The sequence below is a fragment of the Thunnus albacares genome, chromosome 3 (genome assembly GCF_914725855.1).
Source record: "Thunnus albacares chromosome 3, fThuAlb1.1, whole genome shotgun sequence".
Lineage (NCBI taxonomy): Eukaryota > Metazoa > Chordata > Actinopteri > Scombriformes > Scombridae > Thunnus > Thunnus albacares.
Genome location: NC_058108.1, coordinates 7,532,247 through 7,558,683, shown reverse-complemented (window position 1 = coordinate 7,558,683; position 26,437 = coordinate 7,532,247). Strand labels below are relative to the sequence as shown.

Below are 26,437 nucleotides of genomic sequence, written 5' to 3'. Positions count from 1 at the left end.
TAGATTAACTAGGCAGGGACCCGACACAGAAAAACTAACTGGTAGGGACAGATAGAGGGACAGAGAGAAGGACATAGAGAGGAGACGGAGGGACAGACAAGTTGGGAAAGAGGGAGACAGGGAAAGAGACCAGCACAGAGAAAGTTAAGGGAAAGAGAGGGAGGGAAATCAATAACAAGGCAGGGAAAAAGAGCCACAGAAAGGTCTGTTACTTGGCTGGGAGGACAGGGACAGTTGAGATTTTAATGGGATTCTTAAACTCAAGAGTAACCGATAGCTTGACCGACAGACAGAACCAACGTACACAGACTCACACACACATACACACACTTGCACATGCTGTACATGCAGTACATGTAACTGACTGTGGGTGGCACTATAATTTAGACTTTTTAAGACCTACTGCATGTAGTTAGGGACAGACAGACAGACAGGTGTCTAAACTCTGTTCATTTTCTGGGTGATATCTTTCTTTTTTTCCGGGGAATAGGAATTCAATATGAATTACTTCATCTGTAGTCGCTGAATTCTACTTAACTGTAAGATAATCTCGCTATCCACATCTGTGTTTTCTTACCTTCATTTTGACCAGAGAGTGCTGCTTTACAGAGCTATCCATCTATCAGACATATTCCTGTCACATTTTCTACCTGATCAAGAGAGAGAGAGAACAAAAAAAAAACAAACAAAAAACAAAAAACAGAGCGTGTCCTTGTGGCTTCACGGAAAACCATTCCTCTAGGAAGGGAGGATTAGGGCTAACACATTTGTTTTTCTCACCAGAGGGGAGGAAATCGTAGAGAGAGAGAGAGAGAATCAGATCTTTAGTTGTCTCTGAGGTTTTGTGTTTGTGAATGTGTGTGTGTGTACGTGTGTGTGTGCGCATGTGCAGTTTGTAAATCCTTACTTCAGCATTCTGTGTTAACAGCGTGTGAACTATGTATTGTTTTTGATATGGTACAGAGCTAAAAACTTGACTCCCACCGCAATGTCCTTGGCACCTGTTAACTGTGACCAAGTGTTTGTGTGTACGTGTGCGAGCGCGTGTGAATGTGTGTGTGTGTGTGCGCACAAGACTGAGCGTGTATGTGTTAATGTCTACGTTCGTACTGATATCCATTTGATGCCATATTGATATCTTAAGTAAAACAGTGATTGGCGATGTCATTGTGATCTTTATAATGTTTTAAAAATGGTCCTTTTTTTTTTTTTTTTTTTTTTTTTGTTTTGCTGCTACTGATGATTTTTTTGTTTCTATAGTGGACTTAAATTCGCACAATTAACGCAAAAAATATTTGAATTAATGCTATTTCCAGTGACTGTTAAGTTGTTTTTGCACTTTTTATTTTATTTTACCTTTCGTTTTGTATGGACTTTTTTTTAACCTCACCCATATGATATGTCTTGACCCTAATGTCAGTGTTTGTCATACTGTGTTGCACTGTGAAATTAAGTGTCTTTGACTGGCAAAAAAAAAAAAAAATCCCAATACTAAATGGCAAATAAAAACAACTTTGTGAAACTGCGACTAATCCGCACTTTTACAATGACTAACCTTGCCATTTTGCTGAGGTGTGTGTATGCGTGTGTGTGTAAGTGTGTGTAAGTGTGTGTGTGTTCAGATATGTGAGAACCTGCATGAGGTACCTTTTTTTTTTGCCTATGAGCATGTTTTGGATAGTTAGATGGCGTTCTTATGATGTGTGCACAGTAGGAAATGCAAATTAATTTTTTGTTCCCGAGGGTTTGTAGCCTGCCCCGGCCTACTTTGTGTGCATGCTCTGTGTCTGTGTTTTCACTCTGTGTGTGTGTGTGACTGTGTGTGTGTGTGTGTGTGTGTGTGTGGGTGTGCGCAGTGGTGAATGTTTGACTTATATTTCAGAGTAATATGATTGCCCTTTACACACCAACACACCACCTCAATTCACAACCAGAGGAAAGCACAGTAGACTTAAAAAAAATAAATAAAAAAAAGAGCTAGGACACTGCCAAAGAGCAATAGCCACTAAAACACAATAAAAAACAATAAGTAGAGACAAGCTGCTATTTCAGTATTCAATATGTGCATCAAGATGATGATGATGATGATGATGAAAGTACAGGCACTTGAGGGCTTTTATGTTTAATCATGGAATAAGATTTTGCCAGCAAAATTAATTACAGGGATCTATATTTTTTTCATTCATATTCTGCAAATGTTTCTTGGCGTTTAGACATTTGGAAACAAACAGACGTCAGCGCTTGATTTGACCTCGACTGTGACCGTTAAGATAATCAAATCAATCATTAATCACTTCAAATACGAGACAATCTGAAGCCCAGCCTAGTTCTACGTCCACAGTCTCTTAGTTTAGAGCTTGTACGAGAAAATGTCTTTGGTTGCTTGTTCATTTTTTTTAGTGTTTTTCTTTTTTTAAAATTGTGTAACTGATGTTTTTTAGTTTCACTATCGGTTTTTGTATCGGAAAGATCAGTCTATATTTTCTTTGGATGATACTGTAGTAGTCTGCTTCAGTGACAGATTCATGAGGACGAGGAGTTCGCAGGAAAGGAGAGCTTATTGAAAAGGTGTCAGAGAGACGGGAACAAAGGAGGGATGAAAGGAGATAAAGAAGGAATGTTTTTTAAGAAAAATTTGTTTATACATAATAAAGAGCATGATATTGTTGCATTTTGGCAGGAAGACTTTGCTACCTTTGTTTTTCTGTGGATTACTTTTCGCCAGCCATGTTCCCCCCTTTTTTTGAGGGCGGTAATGGAAATAAAATGCTTTTGAGTCTATGATATGATTTATAGTTCATGTGTGTAAAATCTCTTGGAAAATCCAGCTGGATTGTGGATTCTTGAAATAAATCGTGTTTTGCATGCTGAAGGCTGGATGTTAGAGTTGCCAGTCTGGTTTCTTTTGTGAGAAAAAGAAGGATCGGAGTGCAACATACTTAGGAAAACAAAAACAGCTGGTTAAAGTGACATCTGCATCGCATCCTGATGTTTCCTGCTTCTGTTTGTCCACATATAGAAACCCCTCTGAATAACCAGCTCAGTTCCACACAAACAAACATAACTGAATTCTCAAATTACACTTCAAATATCCCTGTGTGTGTGTGTGTGTGTGTATGTGTGTGTGTGTGAAGGTGTAGACTGGACTCTATAAATCTCTTCATACAGTATGCTCAACACCAACTGGTTTATCACTGCCATCCACATTTTGAAATAAAACTGAGCTGCCAGCTCCAGCACATCCTCTCATTTCCAGGCATGGGATATCACTGAGCCCAGATTACTCCAGAATTACCTGCATGGGCCTACTGGACAAAGAAATGAGCTCAAGGTGTGTGCATGTGTGAGAAAGAAATAGGAGAAAGGCCATGACAGAGTGCACAGACTTGAGTTTTCTATCAGTCTCTATAGCGGAGTGACGGAAAGATGGGAATGTTTAAAATTCCCCTCTTGACATGTATGAAGACATAATAATACTCTGCTTGGAACAGTAACGTGTGTCTGATTTGGTTTGTCCACAAAAAAACATCTCCTTCTCCTCCACCCCTTAAAATCAGGTTTTCAATGAGCTCAGAGAAACTTTCCACTTTCAGCAGATGAACGTGAAAACAGCCTTCTAGTGTCAAACTCTGCACATACATCATTCTTCACAGTGAAGCTCAAACATCCGACTGAAGAAACGAGAAGAAAAACACATTTCTGAGTGGAGGGGGACTTAAAAATACAAAATGCGGTATGCTTAAAACCTCTTAAATGCTCTGAGATGCCTATGAATCATCCTGTGGTGTCTAGAAGAGAACAGATTCAGACAACAGATTATACATTTAAGAGTTTCCTATTTGATTCCAAAATATCTCACTAAAGCTAAAGGTCTCAGCTACTTTCACTGGAAAAATCACAACAGTCAGATGTCATGTCTCTTAAATACAGCATCTAAGCATGATGTGAGGAAAAAGAGGAGTGAATGACCTACTAATAATACTCAAGTAAAACATGGCTGCATTCCCAGTAAGTGAATTAATTGTTGTGAACGCATATTAAAACATAAAATCTGCATCCTGTTATCTGTGCAGCAGCTCTGAATACTGCAAAGCTTCCCTGTGGTAGATTACTAGCCTGAGATATTTCTTTTTTGTGTGCATTCCTACCATTTTTCCAGGAACAGGGACTCCTTTTCAGTTATTTCAAAGGTAGAAATACATCTTCCCAAGGATATATCAGAAGTCTCCCACAAACCAACAAACCACAGGGTGACTATCTGATTCATCTCCAGCCCATAATTACAGGCTTCTGTTACACTGCAGATCATCTTTTCATCCCTACCTTGATATTACGTGTTTACCCTGGAGCTTGGGGTGGAGCTGGGGCAGGGTGAGTTCAGGGAAGTCCCTGAGCTGAGGCTTTCTCTGACTGTTCCACTTCTTCCATGCTAATATATCACTGTGTCGTGCCTATATTCAGATAAATGTACAAAACAGCAAACATCATCACAGGGAAAGAGAAAGTGAGCAAGTTTCTGGTAGTCAGATTGTCATAACCCTCTTTAGTTTTGCAGATTATGATCCAAAAATAGAAGCATCTTGAGAGATATAAAATTTTAAGACGCAGGAGTCGGAGATTATGTTTAAATAATATGTTTATTGTGCGTATATAGCTACTGTATGAACAGGCTTTTCCTGTTCTATAAATGTCCTTATTTGGCCTTTTGTTAATGTCCCAATAGGTGTTTTGTTGCTCTAAATGGCACTTCCTAGTGGCCAAAACATGTCTTAAGCAGAGCAGGAATGATAAAATATGAAGTTCGAACTCTATTCAGTGTACAGTGACACATTTAGACTCTCAAGCGTTAGTTGAAATCCTACCTTTATCTCTTTAGACAGCCCGCTTAAGCACATAGCATGTTTAACAGAATCAAAAAGTAGGAAACCTTTCCCTGTCTACAGTCTTAACAACAATAATCATTCAATTATGGCATTTATACATATTTTGTATGTTTATTTCACATTGTGAGAAGTTTCAACCCAGCACATTTGAGAGAATATTTCTCAAAAAGCTACACTAAAGTGATCAGAGGGTCTACAGTTGTTTTTTTTGTTTTGTTTTGTTTTTTTTTACCTGGTCAACCATCTGTCATTTAAATATTCTCTTTTAAAGAAATCGCCCTGACATTTAAGAGAAGCACTGAAGTGATCCAACATTCATACATTCCATAATTTAGCCTCTCCCGTTTCCTCTGTATTTACATTTAAAGGTGCATGCTACATTAAACTGACAAACAAAAAAGTTAATAGAGAGAGAGAGACAGCTATTTCAGGACGCAGCTCTGATGAGTTCATTGTAAATTGAAAAGACATTAAACTGTTACTTCAAAAAAAAACAAAATATACTGAAGTTGCAACAAAAAAAGAAGCATATCTACAGCAAATACGGCCCCAAATCAGACAAATGCTGATATAATCACTGATACAGAAACAGGAGTGCATAAAGGCTGCAACAGACTCATCGTCAGTACTCGTGGCTCTGACATGGCTGTGAAAAAAGGAGAAACACTGTATATCGACCATGCACCATTTGACCATTGACAAGTCTCTAAATAATCAGCCTGTCATTAATGTCCTTGTTTAATGCAGTGCTGCGTACGATTCATGACACATCCACAGAACATGTCTTTGTCCTTACAGATAAAGTAAGCAACTAGAGAATACTATTCCAAATCTTACAATGTATTTTGTTTTACACAGAACAGAATTGAAGTATATTGCTAAGAATGTGACTACCTGCTCCTCCTTCACGTTACTCTACATAGATCACACTATTATTCCTCAATCAATGCACTACTTCTCTTTTTTCTCCTTTTTCTCTTCTGCAGTCAGAAGTTGCTGAAGATTTCCTGTTTCTTACTCCAGTCCATAGGGGGCGCTCTCTTCTTGTTGCGGCTGGCGAGGGCCTTTTGTTTGGCCTCGGCAGCTGTGGGACTCAGACGCAGGCCGACGTCCACGAAAGGGTCCGAAATACGCCTGTCGTCCTCGTCAGGGACCTACGATACACACAGACATACGTGTTTTATTTGCACACTCCCCACTTTCTCATTTTCTGACTGTTTCGTCTGCTTCTTTCTGTCTCACACCTCCTCTCTCACCTGGATACTCATGTCCGAGCTGCTGATCTCTGACTGGGTGGTGGAACTTCTTGAGGACTGGGACGCCGAGCTCCCTTTGGCCCGCGATTTTGGGGACGTATTTGTAATCGGGGAGTCTGTCAGTGTGACGTTTATGATAGGTGGATCTGTGGCGGGGAGGTCAGTGGTTGGAGAGGGCGTGGGTGAGGTGCTTTCTGTGGCCAATTCGTCCACATAGACTTCTGTAGGAGAGAAAGAGAAGCATGAAACACTGTGTCTGGGGAGTACAGAGAGTTGAGTGTGTGTGTGTGTGTGTGTGTGTACTATTTGACCTTTGACATGGCTGGGGGTGGGTATAATCCCAAGTCTTTGGAAGAGCTCGTCCGTCTCCTGGTCGACCACTAGGAGGTGCACTTCCTCCCCCCCTGCTCTGATGAGCGCCACCACCTCTGAATGCCTGAGGCCCTCTATGTTCACGCCGTTCACCTGAGACAGAAAAAAAAAAAGTGGAGACGTCAAAAGAGACAGACGACATAGAAAAAACAGAGATGAAACAGGATGAAAGAAGAGGAAAGTGGAGATGAAGGAGAGAAAAGATGCAGAGACAGGGCAGAGATTAGGAAGTAGCCATTACAAAACATGACCAGCAGGAGGTATGTCTGGCATCACAGAACAAAAACAGATAGAATCTGTCATTTGAGTAGAAGCAAATTGAAATTTGCATCAACTCCCTTCCTGCCTCCACACTTTTCCTCTACACAACATTAACTGTGCACCTCATACAGCTGGAAATGGAAACAAAGCCCCACTCATGCAAGCACACACACATCTGCAAGCCTCTGATACAGATGCAGGCACGCATACATGTCACACGCATAAAAAGGCACAAACACTAACCCGTCCTCTACTCCTCCATTCAAGATTATCCCGTGTCTTTCCCCCTTTAAACAACACCTCTCTCTCCCACCCACTCTAAACCAGACTCTAGCTAATCTGCTCTAATCCAATCACACCTCAAATCTGTGCACAGAGCTGGTTAACATGGGGAACGCGGTGGCGTTGTTTTTCCTATTAATTCCCTAAAATTCACCTCTCACAAGGGCGTGCATATTCACTCTGGAAAGGGGGATGGGGGTCACCCTTCTGCTCCATTTATTTCAAAGTGTTGTACCTCCACTAGTCTGTCTCCAGGTCTGACGTCTGAGCTCTCAGCAGCCGAGCCGGGGTCCACAGATCGTATAAATTGTCCTCTCTTTGTTTTATCGCTGTGCAGGTTGAAGCCGTAGCCCTCTTCACCCTTCACCAGGTGACACAGGCGGGGAAGGAGCTCGACTGTCGGCTCTGGTGAAGGCTCCACCTGCAGCTATGATGAGAAATAAGGCAACAGGGTTAGGGATTAAGTTTAGGGTGAGAACTATACAAAAACAGGATATTGGAGAAAGAGGCATTCAGGTGCTGTTTGTAATACTTGTGTTACTAATTCATTACTTATAAAATCTAAATCAACCTGCAATAAATCCTATTTCTGTGAAGGTCTTGATCTTAATGAAAATACCAATTATTTATGATGTTTTAGCCCATTTACAACAAATCACATACAGTACACTTTATATCACAGCTATCCATTTGTTGTATTCTAGATTATTCCTACTTTTCCAGGTAAGCCATTCGTTTCTATGATATGAAACTCAATTAACAGACTTGTGCTGTGTAATCCATCACAATGACCATAAATCATCACAGAGTATGTGGTGATGCAGTTTGAGTCCAGATTGCGGTCTGCATTGTAAAATCAAAGCAGATTTGATATTCATTTTAATGGAATTCACAAAAAATCTCAGCAGCCTGCAGATTTTCATATCAGATGGAAATGAATGAAAGGCAATGGCTGGTTTTCTAACAGCATGAAAAATATATCCCAAAATCTTAAGTGCATCACACGCATTTGAAATATGTCAACATTATAATTAAGCTGATAAAACATTATGGCCTTCACAAAGAGGGATTTATTACAAGCTGCAGCTGTCTTGGATTACACTACATTGTGCAGGTTAGAGTAATAATTCAGTATCGTCAACTTTTATAATATCATAATCAGTGATTTCAAGGAAATTGTGATTTCCAACAAACACAATTAGTTCTTAAGGTTTTTGTTTGACATGTATGAAGAATCTTGTCTGATATAATATATAATAGTGGAACACAGTTCATTTCATTAAACATCTATTTGATTATTTTATGTTATGTAATTTCACATATATTTTCCTTTTAGTGATATACAGTATATGTATTGGAAAAATAATTATTATATAATAATATTGTGATAGTGGTTTCAGCCATATTGCCCAGCCTTAATACAGGTGCACTTATTAAAGTAGTAACGCTGTGTGTAGCGGTGTGGCAGTATGGAGGGCTAATCAGGAGAAAGTGGCTGCCAGGATGAGCCAGTGGTCTCTAAGCTGCGCAGAGTGGGCTAAGTGGATCTGACTGAGAGACATTAGAAGCGATTTTGAATCTAATGACCAATGACCATGAGCTGACACATTGCATGACTCACTCGTCTGACTGGACCTGTGCCTCTACTACCAGGTACATGCAGGCTGTGTGTGTGTGTGTGTTCTATGCCGAGTCCATGCATTAGTCCCTGTCCTGAAGGTGGCGCAGGATAGTGACTGTCTAGTGACACGGCTGTGACTGCACCTTCATGGGTGGTGCGCTAACCTGAGGGCTTTCTGATGGATCTCTCTGTCCTCTCTGCTCCATCAACAGACTGAATGCACACTCACACACACAAACAGATGGAGAGTGTGTCTGTGTGGTTGTGTGTGTGTTTGTATGAATAATAATATGCCCATCAATGTGGCAGAGTGCATCCCTGTCTGCCAGCCAGGATTGGAACACCTAGGCAACAGATCGCCATGGTGATAGGTCAGGTCGCTGTGGTGACAGGTCACCATGCCTCCTACTGGTTTAGAAGATCTCTGTTTATGTTGCAGGCCTGTGCACTAGGTTATATTTGTCACATCGGCCCAAATTAATTGACACACACACACACACACACACACACAGGCTGCACACAAAACTGACCTGGAAATATCTAAACTGATCTATTTGGGGATATCTGCATTTCCCCACAGAGAGAGGATTTCCATTTCGTAAACATAATAGTTACGTCAGTTAGTGCTGAAACAATAAGTCGATATACAGTTTCAGGTCCCTCGAGTGCTCGACAGAATATGAATCGGCTACTATTTTGATAATCGATTAATCTTTGAAGTGATTTTTAAAGCAGAACTGTCAAACATTTACAGGTTCCAGTTGCTCAGAGGTGGGGATCTTCTGATTACTATTTCTTTTATATTGTTGTAAATAAGTCAAACATCCTTGTGTTTTTGACTTGTGTTGGACAAAACAAGTAATATGAAATAGTCTGTGAAATTGTAATAGGTATTTTTTATGATCCTCTGACATTTTATAGACCAAACAACTAACTGATTAATTGAGAAAGTAATGTGCATATTAACCAATAATGAAAATAATTGTCTCTAGTATAATACCTCTCATTTAATATATTACTATATGGTTGTAAATGCAGAGATTTCTCCATGTTGTCTTCCAACAATAGTCTCTGGTGTATTATTTTTGTCACATCCTCTTATTGCATGTCACCGATAACTGAGTCAAATGCCGCAGCAGGAAATAATTCTGTTTTGTTTTAAACCTTTTGACAATATCAACCTTGACCACAGAGTTTAGTGAAAGTATTTAATCTGTGTGTGACTGAGCCAGACTGTTGCGTGGCTTTGATCGCAGCCAACATTGTGGTTATGTAATATTAGTGTATATGGGCGTCTGCTGCCATAATAACATCATGCAACAATGAAATCGCGTCTGTATTTACATGTACTATGATGTGAATGTCAGACGCAAGACGAATGACTCAGAAGTAGAGAGATGATGAGAGACAGATTGTGTGTGTGTGTGTGTGTGTGTGTATGTCTCCTCTGTTTGTTGAAAAGCACAGGGCTTCAGTAGTGCTGACATGGGATTAATATGCCATAATGGTTTTCCTAATCGGACCTACTTTAGTTTAGTGGTCAAAAATAATTGCGCAGGTACATAGCACTCACTGAAAATGTCTAGAAATTGATGCCATCATTTTGTATATGATCAATATATTTTAATAGGTGACAAAATGCCCCAAATGAATGTCTATCAAACAAAGGAAAGAAGCCAAGTTTTCAATCAGTGTGCACTAAATCTTCTAAATGTTCTTAGAAGATACAAAAAAACTGATCAACAAAATACTGTTCTTAGGTAGCAAGGGTCTGTGGTCTTAACCATATTAATGGTTAAGAGCACAGACCATGGGTACGCTCAAAGGGTGGAGGGGGTGGACACGATAACACCTGCATTATATCATGCAATAAAAAAATAAACATATAAAGTTAAGTTTTGGTTGAAGCTCACATTCGGTGCTATTGTTAGTGGTGATGTAATAGATTTGCAACATGTTGTACAGGTACTGTTATTGCGTATCATGTTGTTTTTTTATCTGAGCCTTTTACTAAGAGAGTCGAGATGGCCAGCCAAGGGGCAGCCTGTATTTATGTTGCCTTTGGCTAAACAGATGGTGGTTTGACGTGAGCCGCTGGTCTAAAGCATCCTGGTCCACTTTGTTTGGAGCCCAAACACTGAGCTCAATCTCTGACAGCCAGTTCCTGGTTATTTCTGTAGCCAGGCTGATATTAAGACGTCACAGTGATGTGTGGCTGCCACTTGTGGAAATTTAGCTTTTTTTGCTGCATCATACTTGCTGATTCGTGATTTAGTCTGTGTGTATTTGGGTGTCATTTTTGTGTACATTGACAAATCCCTGATAGGAAACCAAAAATTTAACAAATCCTGATCGACCTTTTTTTAGCTGTAAGGTCAGAGGTGTGCAAGGTCCCACAGTAGGGGAGTGAGACATTATGTGCCTCAAGCCCAAGATAAACTACACAAATAGATAACCATACCTGTGTAAAAGGTTTGATTATGCAACATTGCTAATCCCTCCCATGTCTCCTTGGTGCCATTTCTTTCCCTGCAGACACTCAAAGCCTGCTTTCATTACAAAACCCACATTAAAACCAAAGTCAAGCAGTCTAGATGAGCGATTAAAATGTGAACTCCCATTGGACGGTTGGATAAGGTCACTGTCTGCAAAGCTACAAAGCCTCAACAGAGCCGACTTTTAAAGGAAGAACTCTGGGGAGGAAGATGTCTCAGATTCTTACTTCTCAGATCAAAGAAATGAAGTTTAGCCTTTGATTGTTTTTGTTACTTATGAAAGTCCTGCCGTATCTGACTGCATAAAGCCCTTTATACAAAGTAGAATAACACTGGGAGAAGAAAGTTTAAGGTGAATTCAACTCTCAGTGAAGTGAGAACAAGGTTTACACCTACACTTAGCGCATACGCTAATACGCTGTCTTTCAAAATAGTCATTCAATTTGACTACACAATAGCCACAGTATGTTTTTGCAGGAAACATAATCAGCAGGGTTTTGTCTCTGGCATCTGCAGCTGGATGTGTGAGGTGTTAACAGTCAGTATGCATAAATGGGCAGGTTTCTTTAAGAACAATGCCCACTTTTAATGATCACACCTCTTAGAGACTATAGTGGCTTGTAAAGTGATGTAACAGTGGATCATATTGAAGCAGGTGTTTGGGCGACAGGGAAGGTTAAATACAGGATGGAGGAGGCAGCAATGGATTTCACTGTTGCACTATGGGGACGAGGATGTGAGAAATCCTTTTAAACCTGCTGTAATTACACTGTTATCCACTGTTTCATTTGTTTTCCCTGTGGACTCTTTTACAATTTCTGTGCGCCACACTGGACTTTTGTACTATCTAATTTTGACTGAAAGAAGTGTGAAAAGGGTCATGCAGCAAAGTTGTGCACAAATTCTGCTGAATGAAAATGAAAATAATGAATTCAAGCCACATTGATATCCTTTCAAGCAAGACAAACATTTTTACTTGAAAAGCTACATGAGTCCTTTCACCCTCTGTTTTGTGGCCTCAATTCACTCTTTTATTTTTCCTCCCAGTCTCCCTCTTCTCCTCCTGTTTTCTCTCTTTCTTTTTAGTTTTTCGGTCCCACCTGTTCAGAGAAGTTGCCAGACTCCTTTTAAAGGCGCTGCTTTGGGACCGGATCCAACCAGCAGGCCGGCCAAGTGCTCAAGTCCAGATTAGTGCTCAGGAGACGTCAGGTAAAAGATTGTAAGCTCAGTGTCACACACACTCTTAACACAGTAACACGTTGGCTCGTTGCTGGTAGCCCGAGTGACCAACTACCCATTTCAACTTCAGACTTCTAATAAATACACACCTTATCCATAAAAGCCCTCTAATTTTTTGTCATGGGAGTGAAATGGTGCTGTCAGCTTATATTCAGCCATAAAGAAGAGTCTCAAATATTGATGTCCACCCCTTACCTCTGTGTCTGTCGTTGTGCTTGATGTCACTGAGGATCTGCCCTGTGTGACCATGTGAGTGGGCGAGTCTGCAGCAGGAGGGTGAAATGATTGTGTGTGGTTGGGTGGCAGGGGTGAATTCTCTCTGGGTAATGGAGAGGTAGAGGGGGTGGGCCTGGGTGAGGGGCGCGGGGAGAGGGTCCCCATCTCAATGGCCAGGTCCTCGGTGCAGGCCAGGCCACAGCTGCGGAGGTAGTCATCCGTGTCTCTGTCCACCACCAGCAGCCGGGTGCGGTGGGCCACCTCCCGGATCCGGTTCACCACCTGCAAAGAGGAGAAAGAGAGGAGCTTAATACAAGGTAAAATGATTAGTGTGGTGCTTGTTGTTCACCCTGAACTGGCCTGTACACAACACACTTTTAGCATGACAAAGACACCCAGTGATTCCCATTACACAAAGCTCACATTGACCCATTTTAGTAGCCATCCCTCCTGCTCCTCAGGCAAGGGAAAAAAGTGGTCTAACAGGTATAGAACTCATTGTTTGTACCTCAGAGAGATTATGTGCCACTGTTGACCCCTCTCTACCGCGCAAGCGCCTGCATGTGATTTTCAAAATTAATTTATAGAGCCATAACTCACTTGATGGTGAGGGTCGTTTTCCACATTCTCCCCGTTCACCTCCACCACTCGGTCTCCGGGTCGCAGCCCGGCCAGGTCAGCTGAGGAGCCGGGCTCCACTTTTCGGATGAACTGTCCGCCTTTATTCCGCTCACCGTGCAGGTGAAACCCATAGCCGCGCTCTCCTTTGGTCAGGAAACACAGCCTGGGTCTCAGCTCGCCCTCCATCCCAGCAAGTCAATAGGAGAAAACAGGTCAAAGTGTCTCAGGTGAATAAACTGGTGCTTGGTCCGAGAGCGGTGGAAAGTCGCAGGCTCTTAATCCAACATACGACTGCGCGCTCCAGTGACCAAAAGATCAACATCATTTAGCATGATGCGAGTCCATAAATAATCTACAATTGTTCAAGAGAGCACAAATCAAAAACTAGGCTAAAACTAATGAGTGTTTAATCCATCATGCAAAAGCCAGGAGCGCAAATATTAGCGCGCAAAAATGGTGCACAGTGTGCGTAAAACAGTGGCCAAAAACCACCGACAGGGACTAAGTCCCGTCCATCGGAGGAATAATCCAAGAGATCAGAGATTAGAAAGCTGCTCCTCACACGTAACACTTAATTCTCCTCGTCAGCCAGGCGTGTGTCCTCCTGTCCGACCCGGTGAGAAAGTGAAGAGGCGTCAACAACAGATGCCACTACGTCCTCCTCAGCGCACACCTGACGACGCTGCGCATCTGCGCTGTACTGACAGGAAACCACACAGCCTGAAAGAGTAGCTAATAAGGAATGAGGCTGTGACTGTAAAGAAACATGAATTGTTTAGGGATGAAATTAGTCCGTTTGCTTTTATCACAGCATCTAGAGAGGCAGAGGCTTCCCCCAGGTGGTTTAGGTAAAACCAGGAGGTGGCTGTGACCTGCAGAACGGAAATCTTCCTTATCCGCCCTCTATCCTTATCTTATATCTCCTATCCTTATATCTTTACTGGCGATCAATAAAGGGACGGTTTCATGAAAGGGATTTAATATTTCATGAAACATAAGCTTTCCTTGTGTTTGTGGTAAAACAAACTTAACATGCTTTTACAAAGGAGTCATTCAAGTAATACAAAGTAATACCAAGTCTGAGAGTGTTTGCTCCTGATATCCAAAACAGGGCAGAAGACACAGCCACTTTTTAAAGACATCCACGAGTAAGATATTTGTGAAGACAGCAGTTAACTTGCCCTACAGCTGGATTTTTGAGCTGCACGTGACCTCTGACAGTAATCATCAACCCTGCTGATTTGCCTTTCAGCAATACATCAATATAAGGGATGAAATATTAAAATATTGCTATTATATTGCTGTCAACCTGCCCTTAAGCAAGGTAGTTATCTGCACAGAGGCCAATAGTAATAGCCAGCTTATTGCAAATGTGTTTAGTTTTGAGAACGTGAAATCTCTAAGAAATCATTATTAGTGCTAAACAACTTCTTCATTTATTTCGTTTGTCTTGTTATATGTCAAGTCTACTTAGCTGTGGGTCACTGCTCCACTAGAATGAAAAACCAACACTATAAATGAATAACTAAAGCTAAAACATATCACCACCAACATGTACATAGCTAACATTTTACATTGGGTTTAGTCCAGTGTTTTGTTTCTAATGGGCCTTTTTCACAGCTCACATTTTGACTGACATGTGACATAAACACAGGTGTAACTAATTACACGTACGACCGGCTCTGTTCCATTGAAGTGTCTCAGTGAGCCATGACACTCAGACAACACAGCTGTACCAGAAGTGGCACACCTAATATGATGCAGCTGTTATTTGTTGTTAACTACACCTGCGCTTTTCCTGTTATAACACACCAATTAACTCATGGGGAATTATTATCAAACAAGTACTAGCAATGTGTGGTGAGAATATTTCTATGATAAATGATGTGCTTACTGTACAAGGGTGTAATAAAATGCAAGTGCATCAATATTACATAACAGAATAAATAACTATGTTTTAGGGAGCCAGGAATTTGTATACAAATATTATCAGGTATGTTTGTGTTATGCTACATTTTTAGCCATAACCCACAGGCTGGCAACATAAATTCATTCATGTATTTATGAACAGATGCTGTGTTTAATCAAACAGGATTCTTGAGGGGTTGTTTTGTTAAGTTAAATTAATCATGCCTTTCAAAATAAAATTCTTAGTGAACAGTGTTCCTTTAATTCTTTGAACCAATTTTAAATTTAACAACTAATTAAATGCATGATCTTTTAAACATTAGTTAAGGGCAAGACCAGTCAAGTTGGTGAATTGACTACTGCAGTCAGCTCTTATGAATACAGAGTTTTTGAATATACTGTCTTTTACTATATTTGTTTATATTGATGCATCAATGGGACTCCAATATTGAAATGCTATTATGTGCACACAACACTTAACAGAAACAAGTTTACTGTTGAAGCGCTGAGATAATAACTTTTTCAAAATGTATGTTCTTGTTATTTTTCCTCAGTATTCAACAGACAAAGTATGTCCTCTGGATTGAAGGGCGATCTTGAAACATGACCATCACATCCAGTTCCAGTACATAACACGTTTTTATTTTGTAAAAAGAAAATAACTATCAGTACAAAAATATTTAATCTCGCTCGAGGTGTAAAAAGGTGTCACTATAGTGTTAAATACAACAAAGTGATAGGAATGACTACAAACATCCTGAACCATAATGACATCGATGTTTAGCTTAAATGCATATTTTCAGTTTGTGCGTATATGTTTGTCTTCTTGTTCAACATCTGTTTACAGCTCAAAGATGTAATGTTACAACTTAAAAGGAACCCTGTGGAGGTTTTGACCATGCATTCAACATATTTGTTGGACCTCAAGGATACACACAGTGCGTTTTGGTGAGTAACACTGAATGTAAACATAACTTTGTTTACAAGAAAACTCCACAGGGCACCTTTAATCAGTGGTTAATCTTGCTTTTTAGCTTCCTTCTGTGTTTAGTGGGGGAAACAGGTCTGGTCAGTGACTCCTCTGTTATCCTCTCATCTTTAACAGCAGACCCAGGTTCAGTTTTTGCTTTGAAGGAAGAGGTTGGACTTGGAGAGCGCTGGGATCCAGCTTTAGGCCTCTTTGCTGGAGAGTTCTTGTGGGCAGATGGGCAGCTATGCTGGTTCAGACACACAGAGCAGAGTGGGTTGATGGGTAGACAAACCTGCTGTCCGAACCCCACCAGCAGCCAGTTGATCTCACCCCACAGCTCCCTGCAACAGAGGGTCAGAGTTAGTCACAGGCTGAGTGACAGAAAAATATGTTTATTTTTAATCATTATCATCATCATCATCATTTTTCACCACACTTGGATGCAACAAGCCATACAGCAACATCTCACAGTCTTCTTAATTATCATTTATAATAGCTGCCTCCTGTAAGTCAACACATTATATGGGGGAGGACTTAGTGATGCACTGTATGTATCTAGGTCAATCTTGGTGGCTGTGATCTTTATAGCTTTTTTGGTCCTCGTTAATCGGGTTGTAGGTGTCAGCAGTCAATCAGTCATGCTGTTACCTGGGTAACCACTCCTCCAGGGCCTTGCGTGTTTCCTCCGGGTTCTTGGTCGGCTTCCTGAGCCAGCCCAGCCTGTTAGAGATGCGATGCACATGTGTGTCCACGCCTAAAAAAAGACCGACCAACGATAAAGATTTAAAAAATTTAAAACTTTAAACAAAATGTAAAATGTGATGTGGATTCGCTATGTTGCACACAACCGGCCTGCTTACAACACTACAGATATACAGTAACATATGTATTTCCACTTAAGTTGGGTTTTTTCTTTGCTGCAACTTTATGAGCCTCAGAAGACACATCACCATACATCTCAACACTATCTGCCTCACTGAAGTCTGACAAGATACTTGGTTTTAGTGATGTATTGTCAATGGAGTTGAAACAATTAGTCAATTTATCGATTAGTCCACCAATAGAAAACTAATCATGGACTAATTGTTTAAGTCACTTAGTGAGTGAGTTGGTCAGACAAAACAAGTATTTTCAAAAATTTTATAGACCAAACAATCGATTAACTGATTAAATAATTTACAGATTAATCAACTATGAAAACAGTTGTTAGTTTCAGCCTTTATTCCTACTTTACTGTAGATAGTACAGGAGGGCATCTGGAGGACACAAACAAAGCAGATTTTTCCTCTTCTACACTAACATTATTATATGAGACTGCTGAATTTATCCCAAAATATTCACCAGTGTTCATAACTCTAAAAAGATATTTTTTCATGGCAGGAAAATCTCTCCAGACGTCTTTTAGCATCATGAGTCATACTGCCAAAGAAAACAGGAGAACTATTACCTGAGGCAGACTTCAGTTTCCAACTATGTGAATTCATGATGCTCCCTTACATATGATTTATCCATTTTATTCCACTTGATGTGAAAGTGATTGTGTGTGTCCCCACCTATGCCGGACACCTGGTCCCAGGCGATGTTCATAGCCAGGTGAGCCATCTTGGGTCCAACTCCTGGCAGGCGGACCAGCCCCTCCACGCTGTCCGGGATGTCCCCTCCAAACTCCTTCTGCAGCACGGCTGATGTCAGCTTCAGATACTTCACCTTATTCTAGAGAGGAGAGGGTGGGACAACCGTGTGAGCTTTCATTAAGATGCAAAATGGAAAGGTGAGTAGGTGGAAGCGTGACTCATAAACTGATTACAATAACGTTCAGTGATGTAATACATAGTGAGACAGCAGGATCTTTGGTGTTACCCTCCAGAAGCCGACGGGGTAGATGAGTTTCCCCAACGTGTCATCATCAGTAGCGAGTACGTTTTCCACAGTGCAGCCGTGAGCTCGGAGCTTCTGCATAGCGGCTCCTGTCACCTGGTCCTTAGTCTGACTAGACAGCATTAGTGACACCAACACCTGGAAACGTCTCACCTGTACCGGGAGAGGAAACAAAAGAGGGAATTTAAATTATATAGATTAAAACAAAAAACAAAAAAACAACTAGACCACACCTACATGTGCAGGAGCCTCTGTGTCGTAGCATTTCTCTGCTCCCATCTGATCTACAGGTGCGTCACGGCTGCTCCTCATCTCACGAATAAATCCTAATTGTTTCTTCCACTCAGGAGGCTCCCAGTGCTCCGTCTTCACCGGCAAAACGCCATCATCATCGTCATACTCCACCTTTAGCTGTCTCCTGCGGCGGCGGGGTGACGACAGCGGGACGGCGTCGGTTTCTGTTTTTGGCTGCACGGCGGCCTGTTGGAGGGGTTCATGGCAACCACCTGAATGAGCACAGAGACGAGGGAATGAGAAGAAACTCAAGACGCAACATTAAGTCTGCGTTAAAAGACAATACACTGCCGTATGTGGACACCTTAACATATGCAGTTGTTCCAAAATTATGGGCATTATTCTGCTGCTATAACAGCCAATTTCCTGGAGAGTCAATAGGGAAACAGTTTATGGATATAACAGCCAGATGGTGAGGTCTGTTACTGACTAATCCAGTGAATAACTGACAAATCAAGGTGCTTCATCACATTGATGCAGAACTCCTGTAAACCAATGTTACCACTAGGCTAAGATGGAGTACTGGACTGCTGGACGTGTCAAAACTGCAATGATATTAACTAGGCCAGGCTTGCAGTGGTGTTGGATGATGTTGAGCACAGGAAAAAAACCCTATTTCTTTATGGACCTGTCTTTGTGCACGGCAGCATTGTCATGTTTTGACAGGAAAGGGTCTCCCTGAACTGTTGTCACAAAGCTGGAAGCACAGTTTGCTAAAACTGTGGGTCACAAAATAAATCTGAGAGGTCATGAGATGATTAACAGGAGAGAAGAGAAGAAAAAAAGTCATTTCTGCTACACAATATGTTTATTTTTCGGATTTTCCTTTAATCTTTTTTTTTTCTTAGAAATGAGTATTTTTACATTGTCATGACCAAAGAAAATAATTCAAGTAAAAGAAACAAAAACATCAACCTCTCTTTAACTGAACTGGTCACAACCAGTGACTATGTTAGAGTATGAGTGAGTATATTATAATAATTATGCATTCTATAGCATTCTGAAAATGTTTTATTGTGATTTTAAGATGGACTCTAGGGAGATGAACCTTGAGCTTAAAGAGATCCAAATAAACAAATAAACAACAGTAACAAGGTCACAAGTAGATGTTTTGTTTTAAGGGGTCACAAGTCAAAAAAGTTTGCAAAACACTGGTCAAATATTACTGTAGCATTAAGATTTCCCTACTTCCATATTCCCTATAGGGGGGCTTAGCCTGAATCATGAAAAACAACCCCGGACTAAAAAAACATGACATGCACACATACTTTTGACGATGTAGTGTATATTTCACATTTAAAGATCCCCTCCAGACATGTTTTAAGATGTATATAAAGTACTTTAAATAATAATGTGCATCTGATATAGTTTTTCCACAAAAAAGTTCAATTATCTGTTCATTTCTAAAGTTTTCCTGCTGAACACAAGATGTCTCCTACTTCACTGTGAAGTTTGTTCTCAGTGATTGTGCACTCGGAGCCTTCAGGTTTCCACGTCACACTTGTCACAAATCACGCTAATAGGCCCACCACTTAAAATCAGATTATCAATGAACTTTCCAATTTCAACAGATGAATGTGAAAACAGCTTCTAGTATCAAACTCTGCACATACGTCATTCAAACATCCAACTGTAGGAGCAGGAAGAAAAAAGACATTTTTAAGAGGAGGGGACTATTTGGGACTACTGCTGCAGCACATATGAGCCTGTATATATCCTCTGAAAGGTGATGTTAACCCAGCTTTTGTAAAAGCAACTGGCCTTGTTTACAGTCGCCTGTGTTTATCTGTGGATGCGCTGCTTTCACTTTTCACATGCAGGAACGCCACAGAGTCAAAACAGTCACAACAACTCTTCCAGCGTTTTCACAGACTCAACAATACATGTGATAACCTGCTTAAATAAATGATAGTTAGAATAACAGTCGACCCGTGTCTGTGTTCCGTAAACAGTACCCGTCGATAAGGGGGCCGAGGAGGGTCTTTGCTCAGAGATCCTCGCCTCCTCCTCCTCCGCCTTCACCGCCACATAGGCGACTGGAGCCGCGTCCCTCCGTTTGTTGGTAAGTTTGGACCTGAGAGAGGCCGCAGGTGTGCAGCCGGCAGGTTGGTTACCTCTCCGAATGGCTGCAGCCCTGCGGTGCATGAAGTAAGGAGAGGCCATTATAAAACACGAGGCTGCATTACTGACCCGCGTGCTGCAGCGGACGGAAAGCATTGAAGATGAAGCTGAAGTTAGTTTCTTATTCGTCGTTTTCTGGTCACGAGAGGACCAGAGACCAGCTTCTTCTTTAAATACATGAAAAAAATAATTAGTTATTAAAATGTCATCTAATCCTCAACAAAATAGTGCAACACATTTAAGGCTTTTAGTAATTAATTATTACTATTTTAAACTAATATTTATTAAGCATAAAAACCAGAATCATGACAGATACTTATGTTTTTGAGGCCTTCTCGTAATTATATATTTAGTGCATTAATTATGACCAAAACGTTATATAATGTTACGTATTTATGTTGATAAAAAGAAAGAGGAACTAATAAAATGTTGAACCTATTAGTTTAAAACCCCACAAGGTCTTCATGACAATTACACATCTGCATGACATGAAATATCTATATATAATTTATCACATTTGACATTTTGACATGTCGAAACAGGAAGCGCACAGGTGCAGAAACGATGGCTGGATCCCATTTAGTTTTCCCAAGTTCATGACCCTGGTATAATGCATGATGGTTCACCAGAAAGGCTTCCTTTAACTGAGCTATTGTTAATGTTATCAGTTCCACCTGCGCTCTTCCTGCTATGTCAAGTCACATGTCTGCTATCAGCACAAATACATCCATGTGTCAGCAGTAGTGTTTAATATGTTGCATGCAGGTCTTGAATAAAAAGAAACAAACCGTAAAATCAAAGCGAAATCTGAGCTTTTACAAAAACGAAGGTATTGAAATAGAATTAAATATCACTGATCTCCTGAACTTCTCCGCAAATGTAATAATTTCTATGACTTTATCTACATGTAAGGCTCAGAATCACATAATTTAATATCTAGGATGGTGAAGCATCACATGTTCTACAAATAAGTCTAGATATGATTCTTTCCTGCCTCTGCATGTACATCACACTTCATCACTCAAACCACTCTGCGAATATTACAATGAGACTGTTTTGACAGTGTCACGTTTTCTCTGTTTTTTCCGTCTTCCTGTCAATTTATGCTTAATAAAACACCTATTATCCATTGTTAGAATACACCTTCTGGTCAGTATTTGCAGCCTGTTTTGCTAAGCAGCCTTGTTCCCTATTTCAAACAAATTCATGATCATCACTGATTGAGATCAATGTAAACGATGAGCCTGAATTTGGACATGCACCCACTTTCAAAGGCCTCATGGTAAAAATAACACTGTTTGCATATACTGACAAGCTGTCACCAATCCCTTAATGAGCTGAAGTTTGAACTATATATGTCTTTGCTATTAGAGTATTCATTATGGTACTTTAGTCCTTCTTTCAATCAAGTGTTAACACAAAAATCTACCATCAGTCCAGGAAACATTCAAGAAGGTTTAACTTTCCATCCAAACTGTTTGTTTCTCTTCATTCTTTTTTCGCCTTGATGCTTCAGTGTAATATTTAGGATTATCCCAGTAACTCAGTAACACATCAAAGTTGAGTTAAAGGAAAGGTTCACACTTTTTCAAGTCTGTCTTAAAACAACAGTCAGGTGTTCATATGAACAGTGAAAAAGGTTTTCCTCGCTGGAATCATCCCTCCTGTTCATACTGGCCATTAAAAGATTCACTTCAAATGTGCTTTCAGTGTAAGTGATGGGGGCCAAAATCCACAGTGTGTCCACACAGTCATTTTGTGCAAAAATGCATTTGAAAGTTTATGTGAAGCTTATATGAGGCTTCAGCAGTCTGAGTTAGTCATATCAAGTGGATATCTGCCACATTTACAGTCTTTTTAGCATCAAATTCCCTCTTTGTGTTTCCTCGGACAGTGTTTCCCTGTTGAGCTGCGGTGGAGGTAGAGTAACAAAAAGAGGGACTTTGGCACTAAAAAGACTGTAATGTTGAAAGATATCTACTTGATTTGACTCATTTGGAAGCTTCATATTAGCTTCATATAAACTTTTAAATACATTTTTGCACAGAAGGAGGCTTGTAGATTTTGGCCCCCATCACTTAAATTGTAAGTGCATTATGCCGGGATCCTCTAATGGTCAGTATGAACAGGAGGGATGATTATGGCAAGAAAAACATTTTTCAATGTTCATTTGGGCTCCTGACTGTTATTTTAAGACAGACTTGGAAAACTGTGAACCTATCCATTAAGTAAAGCAATAACATTACAAGGACTTCTTGTTACCCAAGAGCTCCACGCACAGGCAGCTAGGCGACAGTGCAGCTTGTATCCCAACAAAGAACCAACTTCAGCATCGTGAGCATGTTTAGCTGGTCACCAGATACAGTTAGGTAACCATTCAGTTTCAGTATGTAGCTGTTCAGCTGCCAACACTTTTACCGACTGCTGGGTAACAGAAGGGTGACTAAGTCATCTGTGGAAAAGGTATTCATAATTTTTCCAACCCCCCCCCGCCCCAGAAAACCAGACTCACAAACAGATTAGCATACTCTGTGTTTAGCTCGCGTAAAACAACATTTCCCACAAGCGACCGCGGCTAAACGTGTTTTTGTAGGAAGTGACTGTCAGAGCATTAGCGTGTCATCCGGTTCCAGAAGGTTGGCGATAATTTTCCTAGGATGGCGACGGAATTTTCCGCGAAGACCCGCCCTACTCTGCCTCTGATTGGCTGATCCTGATATTCTTACCCTAACCCAGCTCTGCCTACTCCTACCCATTTCACTCCTCATACCTAAACTATATGTTGCTCTTCAAAACATCAAAAGCACCAACTCTGTAATATACAAATTTATATGGAGAAACAAAACGCACTTCATTAACAAAAATCACAACTGGTCAAAGAATGTAAAAAGGGAGGTTTAAAAACACTTGACTTTGAATCAAAGGTACAAAATAGGTTGGATAGAAGTCTTTATGTCACAGACTGAATCAATATGGTTTCACATCCCCAGAAACATATTTAAGAAAATTGGAGGGTAGGAATTTTTGCTAAAGTGTGATTTTGAAATTGCAAAACTGCATTTGAAGTTGTCAGTTTCATAGACAAATACTGTATTATTGGAAGATGATATTTACCCATAATTTTACTCTACCTTGTGGAACAACAAAACAATTACAATCACTGGGGTAACATTATTCAATCAAAATTGGTATGAAAATAAAATATTTTTTGTTACTGACCTGATGGATGACTGTGGCTACTTCTTGCAATTTAATACCTTTAAGGAAAATTCGATTTGCAGTGTTCTTACAGGAGATCGAGCTAAATATGTAAAATAATACTCTTCCTCCTTATGCACTCGATACAAAACATGCCCTCTCACTCAAATCTACAGATAGTCATACCAGATATAAATGCTTATCAGTGATAGGAAGTGTAATTAAATAAAACTATTGGGAAAGTTCTCAAATGTAATTTTTTTTCCATGATTATACAAAAGACATAAACATCAGAATAAGTGACCATAATTTAACAATCATGGATAAATATTCAAAATATTTAAAATGGCCAATTTTTTATTAGATATTATCCAGCACATTACAGTTTTGGCAGAACCTGAATAACCGGCCAGGTATTAAAATGGAAAATGTCACACAATTTGATGCACACAAAATTCTAATATACAAAGATAACCTCTCCAAAGAAGTATCTAATATGGTCAATATCTTTATAATTATGGGTAAATATCACAGTCTTTCATGTTAATGGCCAATACAGCCAATACAAAAGAAATGTCATACTGTGTCACAACGTCTGGTGTTTTAACCAAGGCAGAAAGTTTTGTTTTGTATTATTTATTAATTTAATTCTTCTACCATATGGGTCATCTGTGTGATTTTTTTCATAAGGTCTCAAAATATAAATGATTTGTGTTGCAATTGTATGTTTGGCTGTGTATAGAAATCTAGTTGAGGACTGTTAATATTGACTGCTGATATGTGAAGATGCCTTAAGTATATTTATTTTTTATGTACATGTACCACTATTATATTTTTCTATTTTTTATTTATCCAGATATTTATTTTTATTTATTGTCAATACAGCTTTGCTGTTTTGAATCTGTTTCTATTATTTTGAGGAATGAAAAATCAATAATCGTACTGTACTGTTCTAAATAAAGTTTAAAAAAGGAAAAACTCCTCATGTCTAAACCTAACCAACGAAGGCAACGAGTATTAGCCAATCAGAGGCAGAGGGGGGCGGGTCCTTCCGTCGCAATCTTAGGGAAAAGAATTTGCATCCGGTTGGTTGAGGAGCGCAGACGAGAGCAAGCTTTCAGCTGCAAACACAAGACTTACATCAATGCACAGACGCAAGCGGCTCAGTTGGCTGCATATGGACGAAGCTCTAACTGAATGAAACCGAAAGAGACTCAACTTTAACGAGGTGAGAGGGGAGGAGGAGGCGTTGTTTTTCAGGCTACCAGACCTTGAATACCAGCGAGGCATGCTAGCCCCTGACAGGCAATGTAATAAAGCGTATTAGCTAACTGTCCAGAAGCGCCATTGTACATTTCACCCAATTCTGCCATGTTTGTGTTGTGAATTGTTGACAGATATTTGCTCTGCTCGGAGGCTACCTTGCACCGATGTGTTGGTTGTTGTTGTTGAAGTGAAACAGAGGAGTCGTTGTCTGTCTGCTCACCTCCCCTCCCCTCTGTCTCTGTCCCTGTCAAGTCCACAGGGTTACACATTTACAGGCTCCAAACTTCACTGCTGGATAATCCTGGTGGTGGAAGTCTTAAAGAGTCTGTTTAACCAAATTACAAAAAAAAATGTCCTTACTGCACTAGTTTTGGGTTTTGTTTGACCCGTTTCTGAGATATCTGCCTGTCTGTGAGGTAAACATCATTCATATAACAACCCCACACTGTCCAAAAGTCAAAAGAATTAGACAGTAGAGCTGCAACTAATGATTATTTTTGTCATCGATTCATTTGTCAATTATTTTGTCAATTAATCAATTACTTGTTTGGTCTATAAAATGTCAGAAAATGGTGAAAGCCCAAGAAGACGTCCTCAAATGTCTTGTTTTGTCCACAACCCAAAGATATTCAGTTATCTGTCATGGAGGTGGAGCCGGAACCAGAGAATTTGGACATTTTCTTCCTCAAAAATGACTCAAACAGATTAATTGATTATCAAAATAGTTGGCAACTAATTTTCTGTCAATCGACTAATTGATTAATCAGCTAATTGTTTCAGCTCTAAGAGACAGTAGGGAAGATAACATAAACATTCAGCATTTATTAAATACACAGATTTCATCATCCAAAAAGTGAGGGAATAAAAAGTAGAGATGGTCATAGACTCACAGGTGTTCTAAACAATGCACGTCTAATTATACACGCAGACTTTTCCCATTGTTATTCAGGTCGTGCTGCTCTTGGACGTGGAACAAGAATTTTGTTTGAGGTGCTAATGACAATGAAAAATTACACCCACCGGCAGTGCAGTCTTTTGGAAGCAGTGTCCTGGTTACTCTGGGTCCTCTGAACGGTTTTCAGTTGAGCTACTTACTATTAAAGAAATAGTCTGTATGTAAAGTGTTGATAGCATGTTTGCAATTTGGTTGAACTGGCCCTTTAAAACCTCATTTATTTTATTTTTATTCACTTATTCATGGAAGTCTCACTCTCACTGAGAGGAAGGAACACCCTGATCACATTCACACAATTACACAAATTCACACCTGGAAGCTGCCCAGTACAACCACAGTCTGCTCTGCTGGCCACTGAGCGGCTCTACTGGAGCTGTTTGAGGTCAAGGACCTCGCTCAAGGGCACCTCAGTGGTGGTAATGAGGGAGGGTCAGGCGCTGCTTTTTCACTTTCCCCACTTAGATTCATCCTGCTGGTCTGGGGATTGAACTCATGACCTTCTGGTCACAAAGAGTGCTTAGCTGACACTCAATCACTAGGATGCTACATGTGTTGTGTGTGTCAACATGTCACTATTCAAACACTAGTTATAGCTAATATT

The 26,437-nt window shown here is 40.2% G+C and overlaps 3 protein-coding genes across 7 annotated transcripts in view; 1 reads left to right on the top strand and 2 right to left on the bottom strand.

The window, feature by feature from the left end:
- Positions 1-4,618: 4,618 nt before the first annotated feature.
- Positions 4,619-14,207, bottom strand: LOC122976300 (Na(+)/H(+) exchange regulatory cofactor NHE-RF2). The gene is made up of 6 exons (XM_044344708.1): positions 13,226-14,207; positions 12,605-12,907; positions 7,290-7,481; positions 6,451-6,604; positions 6,140-6,360; positions 4,619-6,037 (listed from the first exon to the last, which is right to left on the bottom strand). The coding sequence occupies exons 1-6, from the start codon at positions 13,430-13,432 to the stop codon at positions 5,870-5,872; spliced, it is 1,245 nt and encodes a 414-aa protein (XP_044200643.1). The 5' UTR covers positions 13,433-14,207; the 3' UTR covers positions 4,619-5,869.
- A 1,567-nt stretch (positions 14,208-15,774) lies between these two features.
- On the bottom strand, positions 15,775-20,557 carry nthl1 (nth-like DNA glycosylase 1). The gene is made up of 6 exons (XM_044346073.1): positions 20,252-20,557; positions 18,240-18,508; positions 17,985-18,155; positions 17,678-17,837; positions 16,773-16,878; positions 15,775-16,465 (listed from the first exon to the last, which is right to left on the bottom strand). The coding sequence occupies exons 1-6, from the start codon at positions 20,511-20,513 to the stop codon at positions 16,165-16,167; spliced, it is 1,269 nt and encodes a 422-aa protein (XP_044202008.1). The 5' UTR covers positions 20,514-20,557; the 3' UTR covers positions 15,775-16,164.
- tsc2 (TSC complex subunit 2) overlaps positions 20,271-26,437 on the top strand; it is a 30,654-nt gene continuing 24,487 nt past the window's right edge. For 3 of the 5 annotated variants that reach the window (XM_044346072.1, XM_044346071.1, XM_044346068.1), the window contains exon 1: positions 24,685-24,843. The gene's annotated coding sequence lies outside the window, so the exon portion shown is untranslated. Of the gene's footprint in view, positions 20,359-22,752; positions 22,881-24,684; positions 24,844-26,437 lie in introns of those variants that run through there. The other 2 variants (XM_044346069.1, XM_044346070.1) reach the window with 2 other exon arrangements.